Consider the following 17,619-nt stretch of genomic DNA (forward strand, 5'->3'; position numbering starts at 1 on the left):
GCCTTTTGTAGGTGGTGGAAATGTTGGCGGATGACACGATTTATGTGGAGGTTGGTGGGGTGGAAGGTGAGGACCGGTGTGTGGGGGGGGGGGGGGGTCTGTTCTTGTTGCGGTTGGAGGGGTGGGGTTTGAGGGCGGAGGGGCGGAACATGAATAAGATGCATTGGAGGGTATCTTCAACCACGTGGGAGAGGAAATTGCAGTCTTTAAAGAAGGAGGTCATCTGGTGTGTTCTGTGGTGGAACTGGTTCTCCTGGGAGCAGATGCGGCAGAGGCAGAGGGGTTAAGAATATGGGATAGCAGTTCTGCAGGAGATAGGGTGGAAGGAGTGGGAGTCAAGAGTTTGTAGAAAATGTCAGTGTTGGGTCGGTCATCGTTGACTGAGATGCAGAGGTCCAGGAAGGGGAGGGAGGTGTCAGCGATGGCCCAGGTGAATTTGAGGTTGGGGTGGAATGTGTTGGTGAAGTTGATGAACTGTTCGACCTCCTTGTGGGAGCACACTGGCGCTGATGCAGTCATCAATGTAGAGGAGGGAAAGGTGGGGAGTGGTGCCAGTGTAACTCCGGAAGATGGACTGTTCTATGTAGCCGACAAAGTGACAGGCATAGCTGGGACCCATGCGGGTGCCCATGGCTACCCCTTTCATCTGGAGGAAGTGGGACGATTCGAAGGATAAATTGTTGAGGGTGAGGACCAGTTCAGCAAAACGAATAAGAGTGTCAGTGGAAGGGTACTGGTGGGACGTCAGGAGAGGAAGAAACGGAGGGCTAGAGTGGTTTTGGAAAAGCACAGGTCAGGCAGCATTCGAGGAGCAGGAAAGTCAATGTTTCGGGCAAAAGCCCTTCATCAGGGATGAGGCTGGGAGCCTCAGGGGGTGGAGAGGTAAATAAAAAGTCTGGCTGTGTTTTATCCTAAATCACTAGTCTGTTCAAGATCTGAAACAGAAAGAGACTATTCTCTTGCCCCAAACACTCAAATGTAGACTTGTTGTGGTATCAGCTCTGCTCCAAATCTCAATGCTACTCATCACTTCAGTTAAGCGATAAAACATGTATTTTGTTATCCAGCGGATAAAAGTCCATTGATTTAAGTCAATAGAAGCAAAACAGAGAAATATTTAAACATCTCCATTACCTTCTCTCATTTTGAAAATATACCTTCCTTCATAAAAACAGAAAGGTAATCAGTAATTTTAAGTCCAATTCCAAATGCTTAAATAACAGCAATAATTTTGTAACAATTTCAAGTACAGAATTTTTCTACCAAATATAAGCAATTTCAAGTTGTTTGACACAGTTATCAAATTTGTATTAGTATAATAAGTAGCATATAATTTAAATGTAGTAAAAAAGGAATGTTATAATACTTACAAATCAGGTTTAGCCCCCAAAGCTGACACAGGTCTAGACATTATCAGATGATATGCTAACACAGCAAGCCTGAGGTTATCACCCACAATCTCAACCCATAATCATAATGCAATATGCAAAGCCAAGAAAAGATCAACATTGTCAAGCTCATAATTAGATTTCCCAAAATTAGTTGCTTAGAAAAAGCACAAGCACCCTTAAAGACCACACGATTGTAAAGAATGAAAGGTTCTTCATCAAAACTGTATCTCTGCAAAGGTCTATTAGGCAAAAGGAAGACTTTTAACCTGTGCAAACAATTTATACATCTAAAGACAACCTTTTGGAGATCTTACAACAGACACATCTTGTTTAAATACCATCACAGGTTAAAATGATTAAACTTCCATTCTGTTCAGTGAATTTGCAATGTTCGATCAGCTTCCAGTGCAGAAATGGAAAAGAAATAAATAGCATTAGAAAGATCCCAAATCAGCCATGCACCAACCCATATTTCGACCCACATTGTTTCCCACCTCAGGCAGCTGGTTGTTAGTGCTATCTGGAAGCAGTGTCTCTAAATTTGGGGTCTCAGCTCTGGGTAGTTGTGCTTCTTCGGACAGTTCATTGGTCGTTGTTTCTCTTGACTGTTGCAAGGACTCCACATGGTTTGAAGCAGCATCATCTATCATCGAATCACTATTTAGCTAAGAGAAGGATACAGAAAATTATATGCAGGAGTAAATCCACAAGATTCTTATGATTAGACTGTAACAAGGGAAAAAAACTCAATATTAACATAATTATGTGAAAATATAAAAATCTAGAAAATAACATGATAAACCAGATAAAAATTTGATGCTCAGTGTCTGAGCAGTGTATCACAACCTGGGCCTATGATCTAGGCACTTGGGGAAACAGTTGGTTTCCTCTAAAAATTACATACTATTGCATGCACATATAAATGTGCTAAATGCGAGGAGTTTAAAAGTTCTTATGTCTGAAATCTTTGTTCTACCTGTTTTGATGCAAAACTCTCACACTGCCTGCATGCAATATGAAAATAGACAGCCAACTATCACAATTAAAAAGTCAGCGAGGCAGTGAGAAACAGCACAGTATAAATTATTCAGAAGCAGCCAGAGATTTTCATAAGTTGAATTAAATATCAGAAATTAAGTCTGTGCTCTCTTATTTGATATTCAATAAAATCAAAATGTGATTTTGCTGCATCATACCAGGTGATAGCTCAACAGGCAATGTGTCAAACTGAAGTTTTTATAAGTAGATCCAGAGGGTAAATAGCATGAATCTGAAGGAGTTCAGGTGAATTACAGAATGCTGTGTGAGGGTGTCAAGGAGGAAGGTTAAATAATATAAAGTGACTTAGCACAAGGGAATGTGCTGATTGTTGTGTAGCTGGTGAATGTATTTTCTTAGATAACCTTTAATAATATTCAATTTATTTCTGCAAACTTTAGTTAGTCTAATAAACAGAGGAATGGCAGGGCACCTGATCCCTGAGAGATGCACATCTTCCATTACAGAACTGCCAGAAACTTCTGGACACCTGCATGGGTTTTGAAGATTCAGCAGCAGCATTTGGAAGGTTGATAGCTACATAGATTTTAGAGGGGGTCATGAGACAGATTCAGGGGTCCTGGCAGACAGGGAATGGGTGACTCCCAAAAAATGTCAAGTTGGGCCACGTTGTTAGCACAGGAGACACTTGAATAAACTTTGCTCTGCACTCAATATTTAATTCAGAATTTAGGGAAAGACAACAGTTTCTCTGGGGAATATAACCAGGCTATGGAGAAGATATGGAAATATAACTTGCCAAAAAGTGGACTAGTAACAGCTACTTAATGTTGTGTAATACCACTGCAGAAGGAAAACAGGGGTGGTGGCACAGGATTCAGAACAAATTATGTTCCCATAAAGAAAAAGAATGAAAACCAAGTTTAAACTCCCCGAATGTTGAAAAGCATACACACTGTTGGATTGTGAAAAAAGCTAATGTGAGATGCAACAAGGTACAGTTATATTACAAACTAAATGATGAAAATAAAAACAGGCCAAGACAAAATACTGGCAAGGAAAATCAAGCAAACTCAAATTAGATTATAAACCCAACGATATTTTAAAAATAAAGCAAGAGGATAACTAAGAAAAGGCATTTAAAGGTGAATAGATAACTTATTTGTTTAGACAAACGAGAGACCCAGCAACTATGGCAAGGACTGAATGACATCACAGGTTCTCAAAAGAGACAGTGCAAGATAGCAGACAATGACATATCCCTCCCAAATTGTCTCAACGCCTTCCACGCTCGCTTTGAGCAGAATTTCGGTGGAGAGGCAACACCTATTCCAACAAGTCCTGACTAACCTATCCCAACAGTCACTGCATCAGAGGTCAAATCAGTTTTCCTTCGTGTGAATCCAAGGAAAGCAATGGGAGCAGACGGAGTACCAGGCCGTGCACTCAGAGCATACGCAGATCAATCGGCAGAGGTCTTCTCGGACATCTTCAACCTCTCCCTGCAGCAGGCCACTTGAAATAGGCAGGGACAGAGGGCCAACATCATCCCTGTGCCGAAGAAGGCTCATGCAGCTGGTCTCAATGACTATTGCCCAGTGGCCCTAACTTCGGTGGTCATGAAGTGCTTCAAAAGGCTAGTCAAGGCATTAATCAACTCCAGCCTCCCACTACTTTCGACCCACTCCAATTTGCCTATCGGACCAACAGATCCATGTCAGATGCCATATCACTTGCCCTTCACTTCTCCCTCGGACATCTTGACACCAAGAACAACTACGTAAGAATCCTACTCATTGACTACAGTGCAGCCTTCAACACTATTATCCCCTCGAGCCTGATTACTAAACTTAGTGATCTCAGACTAAGCTCCACTCTCTGCAACTGGTTCCTCAGTTTCCTGACCCACAGGCTACAATCAGTGAAGATTGGGGACAATATCTCATTCTCACTAACACTCAACACTGGAGCCCCCTCCCCCAGAGGTGCGTACTCAGCCCCCTAACTGTACTCACTGTATACCCATGACTGCGTCACCAAATACCAGACTAATGACATTTACAAGTTTGCTGATGACTCCCAATATAGTCAGTCGAATCTCAGATGGCGACGAAACAGACTACAGATGGAAGATGGAAGACCTGGAAAAATGGTGCACTGAGAACAACCTAGCTCTCAATGCTGGCAAAACCAAGGGATTCATGCCCCCCCCATACATCATCAGCACAGATGTGGAATGAGTGGAGTGTGTCAAACTCCTGGGAGTGGTCATCCACAACAAACTTTCTTGGAGTCTTCATGTGAACACACTGGTTTCAAAGGCCCAACAAAGTCTCTTCTGAGGAAATTTGGCATGACGGTGAATACCCTTGCCAACTGTTATAGGTGTACCATCCAGAGCAGCTGGATGTATCACTACTGGTATGGCATCTGTACCATTCAAGATGGGAGATGGTTACAGAGAGTGGTGAACTCGGCCCGGACAATCACAAAGGCCAACCTCCATCTATAGAATCCATCTACCAGGCCCACTGTCAAGGAAACGCTGCCAGCATTTTCAAAGATCCATCCCACCCTGGCAATGTTTTTCTACAACTTCTACCATTGGGGAGAAGGTACAGAAGCCTGAACACGCACCAGCTGGTTTCGAAACAGTTTCTATCCTACTGTTGTTAGAATACTGAATGGACTTCCAAACCCTTAACATTCGCTTGTACACGTGTTTTTGTTTTTGCTGCTGTTTATCTATTATTTACTTATCTGTGCTACTTAATCATGTGATCTACCTGTACTGCTCGCAAGACAAAGCTTTTCACTGGTGTCTTGATACACGTGACAATAAATTCAATTCACTTCAAGAAAATCGCATGTTTATCAATAATTCTTTATGCATGTTTTCATAATAGAGGGGATTGAGGTACAGTAGATATGTAAGGAGAGTAAACATGAAATATTGCATGAGATTAATAGTGAGGTAAGAAATATTAATGTGTTTAATCTCTTGAAAGAAGAGAAATCAGACCCAGATGAAGCATACCTCAGGGAATAAAGTAATGTGAAGAAATAGCAGAAGCCTTGATCATCAGTTCTAGTCAGAGTACTAGAGGCAGTTTGTAATTGCGCTAAATATCTGTTACCAAGAATAAAGAATTTTAGCTATGAGGAATAATTAGAATATGGTTGTCTCCTGCAGGGAGATTTTATTCAAGTGTATAAAATTATGAGAGATCTAGATAGGGTCGACGAGAAAGGCACAAATCCATTATCAAAAAGCTGAATGGCCAAGGAGCATGGATTTAAAATAATTCGGAAGTTGAAGATAATTCTTTCACTCAGAGTTTTGGAGCTCCGAATTCACTGTATGAGAAAGGTAGAAGAGGCAGGAGCCTGCACTGCATTAAAAAAAAACTTGTATATTCAATTGAGGTGTTGAAGGCTACAGACTAGTGGGAATTAGGTTGGAAGGCTCTTTTTGAACTGGCAGTCAAAATAGGCCAAATGGCCTCCTTCCCTGCTGTAAATCTTTTTATGTTAGATACATTTTGCGGAAATCTAGTTGATCAGCTTGTTTGTTGAGACACTGGTTTCTTTCGAATGAGCTCTCAACATCACTCAAGCCTTTTGGACACTGTGCCAAGGAGATTTAACTGCTGCCTGAATAGGGGAACGAATACAAATAAAAACTCTATATAAATAAATTAGTTTCCTTAATTTTAAGAGTAGCTAGTTTTGGTAATCCTGAGCGAAGATCATGAAGAAACACTTTGCGTCTTCTTGTTCAAGCAATATTTCTTTATCATCTTTTGATACTTCGACTGCAAAATTGATCTCTGTGCAGATTTATGTATAAATATCATGCAAATTTGAAGTGATCACACATCTGAAATAATGTGAGGAAATGCTTTTTAATGCAATGCACGGTTGCAAATTAGGACGATGTGGAAGCAAATTAGTTAATAAAATTCAAGGGAGAACTTGAGAGAAAGGGGAAAAAGAGGGAGAGAGATGGGATAGATTAACTATTTGGCAGTACAAAATGACTAGCACAAACACCAGGGGCCAAATGCCTCCCTTTGTGATGCCCCAATTTATAATTCCGTAAAATCCATTTAGTATTAACATTCAGAAAATCCAAAGCATTGCAAAACTGTTACATTGACTTCTACATCCCATTATCAAATTCTCCAAATTATCCCCAATCTAAAGAACCACGTCAGACTCAAAACGTTAACTTTATTTTCCTCCACAGAGGCTGCTGGACCTGCTGAGATTCTGCAGTATTCTCTGTTTGTTATTGCTTTTATTCCCTAAATTATATGCTGAGTGTAATCTTGTAACTTCAGAACTTTGGTGCTGGTCAAGTACACAGCTAATCAGTACACTGCTTTTTTTCAGTGTGTAATAATGGTGTAATTCTAATATTGTATCAAGAATGTTACCAGCACAGATGTAACTTCTAATACTTTGATAATTAGAGAATTAAAGTACCTTGGTCCCTGACAGAACAGTAATCAAAGCTCAAGAGAAGAAAATACATTAATTGTTCTCATAGGAAAGCTGTTAGGTGTAGACTGATTCTTATAGCTTCGAAGATCACATTACCTTCTTGTGAGATCAGAAACCCAGCTCTGATCTCAAGTGTCAATACAAAACTCTGAATTTAACATATTCTTTTATGACATGGTTATTAAACTTAGATAAAGACAATCAAATTGAACAGAGTGAAAATCTAAAGCGCTCAACATTAATCTGTATATTGCAATTTGGATTGCTGAAATCATATGAACAGGAGAGAAAGGATAAAGAAACGGTGTTAGTTCTAGTACAATGATTGTTCTGAACAACTGAAGAATGCAAATTACTCCACAGGTTTCCAGAAAAATTTGACTGATCTGTATCCAAGGAAAAAGTAATTTGTGTTAACAATATTTTAGGTATGAACCTGTCTTTTGCTTTTTATCCTTATTAATCATTTCCTTTGCAATCCATCCTATGATGATGATTTCTGCACAAGATTTAAATTAATCCTAGAAGAAAATATGTTAACTCCAGGGTGATTGGTCAGTAGTTGTTGGGTAGGAATTTAACATGAGTTTATTTCTCTTAATTTAGTAAATAGTCTAATAACATGACAGCAGAGTATCTCAGTGGTGGAATACACATCCTGTACCATGAGGGAACTTCATGTTTCTTCTTGTGCCCTGAGCAACCATGTGTATAGGAAGTATCATCAGCTGGAAAAGTTCAATCTCCAGGTTTTCAGTTTTTTTCAGTGCGTCTGTGAGATTGAGCGCTACTACGTTTCCCACTTTCAGTGGTGGGAAAGCTTTGAACAACAATACATCAGGACAAAATCAATAATTGGAACTACGATGGCCGAGACATGGATTGCACAGGGGCAGGAGTGGTTGCTGGATGTTCTAGGCTTTAGATCGTTTAAAAAATCTGGGAGAGGGGTAAAAGAGGAATGGGAGTAGCATTGTTAATTAGGGAGTGCATCAAGCTGCAGAAAAGAAGATTGTTGAGGAGGGTTTGTCTACTGAGTTAGAATGGGTGCAAGTCAGTAACAGGAAAGGAGCAGTCACTTTGCTGGGTGTTTTCTATAGAACTCCCAATAACAGCAGACAGATGGAAGAACAGATTGGACAGCAGACAGATGTAAGAGTTGTTGTTATGGGTGACTTCAACTTCCCCAATATTGATTGGAATTGCCTTAGTGCAGATGGTCCGGATGGAGCCAATTTTTGTCAGGTGGGTCTAAGAGGGATTCCTGACTCAATATGTAGATAGGCTGACTTGGACGGGGTGCCATATTGGATTTGGTGCTAGGCAACAAGCCAGGCCAGGTGTCAGATCTCTTGGTGGGAGAGCATTTCGGTGACAGTGGCCACAACTGCATCACTTTTACCATAGTCAGGGAGAGGGATAGGTGCAGACGGTATGGGAAGGTATTTAATTGGGGGAGGGAAAATTACACTGCTATTAAACAGAAGTTGTGGAGTATAATTTGGGAGCAATTGTTCTACGGGAAAGGCATAACAGAAATGTGGAAGCTGTTTAAGGAGCACTTGTTGTGAGTGTTGGATAACTTTGTCCCACTGAGACAGGCAAGGAATGGTAAGGTGAAGGAATCTTGGATGACAAGAGCAGAGAAGCTGCTCATCAAAAGGAAGAAGGAAGAGTACTTAAGGTTGAGGAAGCAGGTATTTGGCACAACTTCAGAGGATTATAAGGCAGATGGGAAAGAACTCAAAAATGGACTGAGGAGAGCTAGGAGAGGGCACGTAAAAGCCTCGGCGGGAAGGATTAGGGAAAGCCCAAAGGCATTCTACATGTACGTGAGGAATAAGAGAATGATCAGAGAGAGTGTAGGGCTGATCAGAGATAGTGGAGGGAACTTGTGCCTGGAGTCTGAACAGGAAAGAGAGATCCTAAAAGAGTTTTTTGCTTCAGTATTCATTAGAGAGGGGGACCTTGTTGAAAGTGAGAACAGGTTAATAGGCTTGAACAGATTGATATTAAGGACGTGGGAAGCATCAAGATGGATAGGTCTCCAGATATATCCAAGGTTACTATGGGAAGCGAGGAATGAGATTGTTGCACCTCTGGCGATAATCTTTGCATCCTCATTCTCCACGGGAGTAGTACCGGATGTTTGGAGGGAGGCGAATGTTGTTCCTCTGTTCAAGAAAGGGAACAGGGAGATGCTTAAGAATTACAGACCAGTCAATCTTAGGTCTGTGGTAAGCAAGGTACTGGAAAGGATTCTGAAAGATAGGATTTATGACTATTTGGAAAAACGCAGTTTGATTAAAGATAGTCAGCATGGCTTTGTGAGGGGCAGGTCATGCCTCACAAGCCTTAGTCGAGCAGTGGTTGGGGTGTATATGGATTTCAGTAAGGCATTTGATAAGGTTCCCCACAGTCGGCTCGTTCAGGAAGTTAGGAGGTAGGGGATACAGGGAAATCTGTCTGTCTGAATACAGAACTGGCTGGGCAAAAGACAACAGCAAGTGGTAGTGGATGGAAAGTATTCCGTCTGGAGGTCGATGACCAGTGGTGTCCAGCAGGGATCTGTTCTTGGGCTTCTGCTCTTTGTAGTTTTCATAAATGACTTGGATGAAGTGGAAGAGTGAGTTAGTTACACTCACTCACTTGTTTTGAATATACAAAGATCAGTGGTGCTGTAGATAGTGTCAAGGGCTGTTGCAGGTTACAACACAATATTGACAGGATGTAGAGCAGGGCTGAGAATGGAGTTCAAACTGGATAAATGAAAAGTGATTCATTTTGGAAGGCTGCACTTGAATGCAGAATACAGAGCTAAAGACGGGGTTCTTGGCAGTGTGGAGGATCTTGGGATCCATGTACAGATATCCATGTACAGCGTATGGTGTTTTGGCTTTCATTAACAGGGGTATTGAGTTTAAGAGCTGCGAGGTTTTGCTGCAGCTCTATAAAACCCTAGTTAGACCATACTTGGAATATTGTGCCCCGTTCTGGTCGCGTGATTATAGGAAGGATATAGATGCTTTAAAGAGGGTGCAGAGGAGATTTACCATGATGCTGCCTGGATTGGAGGGCTTGTCTTATGAAGAGAGGTTGAGTGAGCTTGAGCTTTTCACACTGGAGAGAAGGAGGAACAGAGGTGACTTGATTGAGGTGTACAAGGTAAATGAGAGGCATAGATAGAGTAGATAGCCAGAGACTTCCCCCCCAGGGCATAAATGGCTGTCACCAGGGGGCATAATTTTAAGGTGATTGGAAGAAGGTATAGGGGAGATGTCAGAAGTCGGTTCTTTATGGAGAGAGTGGTGGGTGTGTGGAATGCACTGCCAGCGGTGGTAGTAGAGACAGAGACATAAGGAACATCTAAGCAAATGCTGGACAAGCACATGGTCAGCAGTAAATCGAGGGGTGTGTAGGTTAGGTTGATCTTAGATTAAGATAAATGCTTGGCACAACATTGTGGGCCGAAGGGCCTGTACTGTTCTATGTTCTAAAACTAACAGACACTTAGTCAAAACATGCTTTCAGAAAGGAAACCCAGTATGGATTATTTAAAGAAAAATGATGTTCTAGGATTAAATTTTTGGTTAGGTAACAAAAGGTTGATATTAATGTACGACTTGGGAGCAGGAATTGGCAATTCAGCTCATTGAGCCTGGTTCCACCATTCAATAAGATCATGGCTAATCTGGTTGTGGTCTCACCTCCATTTTCTTGTTTTGGGTAAGTTCCTGACTACTTTATGAAGAAGAGAATTCCACATACTCTCTACCTTTTGAATGAAAGAAATTTTTTATCTTCAACTTAAAAAGGTTTCTTATTTTTAAAATTACATCCCCTATTTGTGGTCTCCCCATTAAAGGAAATATCCTCTCAGTATCCAACCGATCAAGCCTCAGAATATCTTGTATGTATGTTTTACCACAGTTGGCTGGATGGCTGGTTTGCATTGCAGAGTAATGCCTATAGCATAGATTCAATTCCCACTCCAGCTGTGGTCACCATGAAGGACTCTTCCTTTCAACGTTTCCCTTCATCAGAGGTATGGCGACCCATAAGTTAAAGCACCACCAGTTGTCTCTCTCTCTCTCTCCCCGCTAAGGAGAGAGCAGATCTATGACCCTCTGGAACTTTGGCAACTTTACCTTTTTATTCCACTCAATTCCCTTAGCAATAAATGAAAGCAGTCCGTGGAACTGTCTTCCTCAGCACTCTCTAAATATTAACTAATTTCTCTCCATAGAAGCTGTCAGTCGTGCTGTGTTTCTCCAGCAATTTCAGCTTTTTGTATTCCTCGCCACTTACTGCATTTGCAGAACTAACTGTGATTCATGAAACATAACAGTCAAATCCTTCTGTGCCATCAGGTTCTACCACTTCTCATTTACATCATACGCTGCTTCTCTTCTTTCTCTCAACATGGACAAGTTCACATTCAAACAAAAGGAGTAGCCATGGGCACCCGCATGGGCCCCAGCTATGCCTGCCTCTTCGTAGGGTATGTGGAACAATCCATCTTCCGCAACTACACTGGCCCCACCCCCCATCTTTTCCTTCGCTACATAGATGACTGTATCGGCGCTACCTCGTGCTCCCACGAGGAGGTTGAACAGTTCATCCACTACACTAACACCTTCCACCCCGACCTCAAATTCACCTGGACAGTCTCTGACTCCTCCCTCCCCTTCCTAGACCTTTCTGTTTCTATCTCAGGCGACCGAATCAACACGGACATCTACTACAAACCAACCGACTCCCACAGCTACCTGGACTACACCTCCTCCCATCCTGCCCCCTGTAAAAACGCCATCCCATTCTCCCAATTCCTTCGTCTCCGCCGCATCTGCTCCCAGGAGGACCAGTTCAAAATACGTACAACACAGATGGCCTCCTTCTTCAAGGACCGCAATTTCCCCCCCGACGTGGTCGACGGTGCCCTCCACCGCATCTCCTCCACTTCCCGCTCCTCCGCCCTTGAGCCCCGCCCCTCCAACCGCCACCAGGACAGAACCCCACTGGTCCTCACCTACCACCCCACCAATCTCCATGTACAGCGCATCATCCGCCGTCATTTCCGCCACCTCCAAACAGACCCCAGCACCAAGGATATATTTCCCTCCCCTCCCCTATCAGCTTTCCGTAGAGACCACTCCCTCCGCGACTCCCTTGTCAGATCCACACCCCCCACCGACCCAACCTCCACTCCCGGCACCTTCCCTTGCAACCGCAGGAGGTGCAACACTTGCGCCCACACCTTCCCCCTCACTTCTCTCCAAGGCCCCAAAGGAAACTTCCATATCCGCCACAGATTCACCTGCACCTCCACCCACATCATCTACTGCATCCGCTGCAGCCGGTGTGGCCTCCTCTATATTGGGGAGACAGGCCGCCTACTTGCGGAGCGATTCAGAGAGCACCTCTTGGCCACCCGGACGAACCAACCCAACCACCCTGTAGCACAGCATTTCAACTCCCCCTCCCACTCCACCGAGGATATGCAGGTCATTGGACTCATCCACCGCCAAACCACAACAATGCGACGGTCGGAGGAGGAGCGTCTTATCTTCCGACTGGGAACCCTCCAACCACAGGGGATGAACTTGGACTCCACCAGTTTCTTCATCCCCCCCCTCCCCCCACCTTGTCTCAGCCGAATCCCTCCAGCCCGGCACCGCCTTCCTGACCTGCAGTCTTCTTCTTGACCTCTCCGCCTCCATCCTACTCCGACCTATCACCCTCACCTTGACCTCTTTCCACCTATCACATTTCCAACGCCCCTCCTCCAAGTCCCTCCTCCCTACCTTTTATCTTCTCCTGCTGAACACTCTCTGCTCATTCCTGAAGAAGAGCCTGTGCCCGAAACGTCGAATCTCCTATTCCCTGGATGCTGCCTGACCTGCTGTGCTGTTCCAGCAATAAAGTTTCAACAAGTTCACATTCAACCACATTATGCTTCATCTGTCAAATTTTGCCTCTATCCCTATCTCTATCTCCTCTGGACAACTTACTTTCTTACTTATCTTGGTGTTAATGACAAATTTAGAGATCATATTTTGGGTCCCTTCAACCAGGTTATTGATATAAATTGTAAACAGATGAGGCCCAACCACTGATTTCTGGTTGGCATTCCTCTAGTTACAGCTTTCTAACCTGAAAAAGAATGATTTATCTTTACTCTTTGTTTCCATTAGCTAATTGATCTTTTATCAGTGTTGCTCCGCACAGTGTGCTCATACCTTGTGCAGTAATGCTTAACGTGGCACCTGATCCAATTTTTTTTTTTAAGAAATACAAATACAAATACAAATTAAGAAATACAAATACTAATTTGATTGTTAGTTGTTCAACAACTATAACATTAGTTTTGAATAAAGTTTCCTTTTCATAAAGCCATTTTGGTCAGCCTAATCATATTATGACCTCCTGAATAATGGATTCCAACAATTTCCCCATGGCAAATGTTTGATCAGCTGTCCTTTAGTTTCCTGCTTTTTGTCTTCCTCCTTTCTTGAATAAAGGGTATAAGTAAAATATGGTTGATGTGGCATCTATGGGCTACCGGAATATGCTTATAATTGACATATCAGCAAAGTTGAAGCCAAGGAATAAAACGGATAACGGCAGCTTGTTATTTGAGAGAGTGTGCCAGGAAACAGGTAAGGATCAAAAGCTATTTTTCAGACTAGAGGAAGGTACACAGGAGGTAGAACGACACACACTTGGCTGTACAGGACACAATTTCAAAATTCGTAAATGACAAAATTTGGAAGCACTGAGAACTGCAAGTTAATATACTTTAAATTTTCATGTAGAAAAAAATGACATCACAAAATTTGGTAGGAAGAGAAGAGGCAATTTATGCTAATAGGTACAAAAGGGTATGTGCACAGAAGTTTGAAGGTGGCAGGGCTGGGTGAGAAATTGGCTCAAAAGCCATAGAGGATCTTGAGTATTATAAATAGTAGAATAGAGTATAAAAGCAAAAAAAAGCCAAGATAATGCTCTATTATACTGATTTGGTATCAATTGGAGTAGTGTGTAAATTTCTAGACATAAGAGTTTGGGAAGAATGTGAATATTAGTGAGGGCTCAGGAAAGCTTTATTAGGATGGGTCCAGGATAAGCAACTTCAGTTAAAAGGAAATTTAAGCAACTGAGTTATTTATCTTAAAGACAAGGTTGAGAGGAGATTGATGGAGGTATTCAAAATGATGAGGGGTCTAGGTAGACTGACTAGAAATTGAACCCACTTTTAAAACTATTGAGAACTAGATTTTTAAGGTAAATGACAGAAGAAGTAAAAGTAACAAGGAAAATCTTTTTTATTCAGGGAGTGGTTAGGATTCAGAATGCACTATCTAGGAGGGTGGTGGAGGCAGATTCAATTGTGGCTTTCAAAACGAATTGGAGAGGAGACTAGATTTGTGCAAACTGTTAAACTGCTCTTGCAGAAAGCCAGCACCAACTCGACAAGTTAAGTGATCTTCCATGTTATGCATATTCTACTGTACATTGATGGTAGTTCTAGAGAAATCTCACTCCTAATTAAGCCTAAACATGAAATAGTCAAGGCATCACTGGGGATTTGAGAGGGGAAAAAATACTGCTCGCAAAAAACAAAAGGTAGTTTCCAAATAAACCAATAAGGTGACATTAATTTGTTCAAAAAGGGAGAAAAGGAAATTGATAAGCTTAAATAATAATGAAAAATCTATGAGATTTGGGCGTGTACATATTCTTGGATGTTATTTATTTAACAAAGGTTCTGAAACAGACTTTAAAACGTATATTTCATGTCATGTCTTGTGCCAATTGCATAATTCATTTAATTGCTTTCTCAATCTTATTGATGAGGCTAAGAACGCAGATTGCATTCTAAGAAACAAATTTAAAATTGCCTACAGTATGAATTATGACCCATGAGTAGATAGATTTTGATACAGTAAGATACTTCAGGAAGTAAAAAAAAAATTGGAATTGACATTAAATCTTGGGAGAGTCACAGCCTCCTAAAGTTCAATCAATATATCCATTAACAGAACTTCTGAAATAAAAATATAAATACAAATGAATTGTATAAATAATTACTTACGATCTGTGATTGGGTTAACATCTGACCGTCAGCCAGTACCTCCTCCTCAGATGATTCGTCAGTGTCCTCCTGATTGGTTAAGGTTAAACTGGGTGTGCTTCCTGAATACTGGAACTCCTGGAGCGAGGGTGTATCTCCCTTCTCAATGCTGTCCAATGAACGTCTCCGCACACCCCAATTAAAGTTGTCCATGCTTTCACCCTGCAACAATTTTATTTTTATGTATTATTTCTTAACAACACAATTTTCTTAAAAACTGCAATTCGAAGAATCACATGAAATGCTGCCAGAGCATTATGGGATTGTACATTACAGATGTGTTGAAAGTAGCTTATTATGGGTATGTTGAAAGTAGCTTATTCCATGAACACACTGCAAAATACAGCTCTAAATCCCTAGTGGCTTACTGAAATACCCAGAAGTAATTCAGTTTGCAGCAATACATGAAACATGCAGACGACCACATTAATAAACATAGTTCATTATCTATAATGGCACTTTCTGCAAGTACGTAACAAATTTACAAAAGTTAAACATATTTTACATTCATTAACTTTAAAAACTACCTTAAGAACGTAAGTTAGCTGATGTGTTACACCATTGTGTTGCTTGTTAATTTTGTTTTTAACATTTATTTACAGGCATGTCCTGAAAGGGCCAAACTTTGCACACAAATATAAACAGAACAGTATGGCCCTACACAGTAATGCTATTCCATTAACTAACATTCAACATTTATCACACACAAGACTCAACAAAACACCGCACCAGGCTGCAACTTACCTGCAGCTCCTGGTTAGCAATGAGGAAAAGAGATGACCAGCATTAAAAAGTAAGAAAAGAGAAATATTTGGCACGATGTAAGAAACAGGAGTATGCCTTAAACTGAACAAACAGCAATTACATTGAATTACCAGGGTTTAGTTAGGGTGTGAAAATTCAAGTAACAAAACACATGCAGGACATACAGATCATCTTTTCAACATTTCATCAGCTGTGTATGCTATTTAAAGATATTACTCAAGTCTCTCAGAGGCACCTGTGACTTTTGAATTCCCTGCCTATCCTCTTCTTTCTAGGGAAATCCTGCTATTTTAAATTTGTTTCATAACAGGAAGCCTGAAGTATATTGGGACAGTATGGGAGCCACGGCAATTCTCTGGCGCAGTTTACTTGTACACGATGGCAGTGTACCATACAGACCCATTCTGTTTTTAGTAAGGAAGGCAGGGCAAATGTGAGAAAATAGATTGCAGATAAACACTGACTATAGGTTGTATGGTATAACAATCAGTGACATTCTCTGACAGCCACTGATATAAAGTAGGCAAACATGGAAGATAACAATTGCATAAAACTCCAAATTAGCACAAGTTAAATGGGCAGTTAACCTATCTTGCCAGTGCAGGTTAAGAGCTTTCCCCATCTTCTCTAAATAGGATCATGGTGTTTTTACAACTATTTGATTAAATAGTTGGGGTCTTCGATTATAATCCTAATCAAAAGAAGAAACCTCTAAAAATGAGGTGGTTTCTTGGCATGGATTGAAATGTCAACATAATTAGATGCTCAAATTTTGCAGTGTGGCTTAAATCAAGACCATTTTGAGTTAGAAGCGTCCCCACTATATACCAACTTAACACTTGACTCTTAAAATTCAATCTAAGTTTATTAAAAGTGAATCCAGAAAAAGTTCTGCATGCAAAATGCTGTGACAAATTGCCTTCTGGCACAATCAGCACATTCAAAAGCAAAAATTAATTAGGAAGTAGATTCGTTAGTTTATTTATTTATTTTCCCAAAGTACAGGAAGATTTAAGTGAAATAAGTTCACCTTTAAAAAAGTGCAAGTTACAAACATTCGTTTTACTAAATCTCAAAAAGGAAACCAGAATAATTTCCAACTGTCTTCAAAATTGTAGTCTAGAATAACTCACATTTTATGAACAATGTTTTTCTTGAGTGTAGCACTTGAATAAAGTGGAATTTGAATATAATATTATAATTCCCTTTTCTGATACTTAACTTTGTTATCATGTCCTTGGTGCAATAAAATGTAAAACAACGTGCGATTTTAGTTTGCCAACTCAAACCATTGCAGAAGTTTCTTACCTCTGCATCTTCCAATTCAACATCTAAGAAATCAAAATCCTTCAACACTCCAAATTGCTGTTCAGTATTAGCATCCTCTACTGGTACTTCCTCTTCCCTGATCGGCTCTTCAGTTGTGGAGATTAAACTTGTCTGCTGCTCTGCAATATCTAGGTCTTCACTGGATGAAAATACAACCTAAAAAATGTTTTGCAATTATACACAAGTATAACATGCCTTTGAAAAAACACATTTTGAAGTGATCTTTTTTATTCTCCCCATCTTTAAGCCTCCTTACGACACTCCTTGTGTCTGAGGTTGAATATGTGGCCGGCTCCAAGTCTGTGCCAAATATATGATACCTGGGTACCAGGAAATAATACCCTCATGTTGCTTTTCTTTTACAAATTTACATCAACTTGGGAATAGCATAAGTTGTGTTCCAATTCTTCATGCTTGCTGACCGACAAGCGAATGGAATTGAGGAATATCTTGATTTTAAAATTTTCACTCATGTTTTCAAATCTCTGCTTGATG

At 41.0% G+C, this 17,619-nt stretch overlaps 1 protein-coding gene across 10 annotated transcripts in view; it reads right to left on the reverse strand.

Annotated features, from left to right (window-relative positions):
- Positions 1 to 17,619, reverse strand: part of fryl (furry homolog, like) — a 477,034-nt gene that overhangs the window by 70,250 nt on the left and 389,165 nt on the right. For all 10 annotated transcript variants that reach the window (XM_087987974.1, XM_087987980.1, XM_087987968.1 and 7 more), the window contains 3 exons: positions 17,104 to 17,280; positions 14,992 to 15,192; positions 1,886 to 2,056 (listed from right to left, as the gene is read on the reverse strand). In XM_087987974.1, the coding sequence (XP_087844100.1) occupies positions 1,886 to 2,056; positions 14,992 to 15,192; positions 17,104 to 17,280 (549 nt within the window). The remainder of the gene's footprint in view (positions 1 to 1,885; positions 2,057 to 14,991; positions 15,193 to 17,103; positions 17,281 to 17,619) is intronic.

The sequence above is a fragment of the Chiloscyllium plagiosum genome, unplaced genomic scaffold (assembly GCF_037043375.1).
Source record: "Chiloscyllium plagiosum isolate Xiang-an unplaced genomic scaffold, Cpla_swu_hap1 HiC_scaffold_1, whole genome shotgun sequence".
NCBI classification, from domain to species: Eukaryota; Metazoa; Chordata; class Chondrichthyes; order Orectolobiformes; family Hemiscylliidae; genus Chiloscyllium; species Chiloscyllium plagiosum.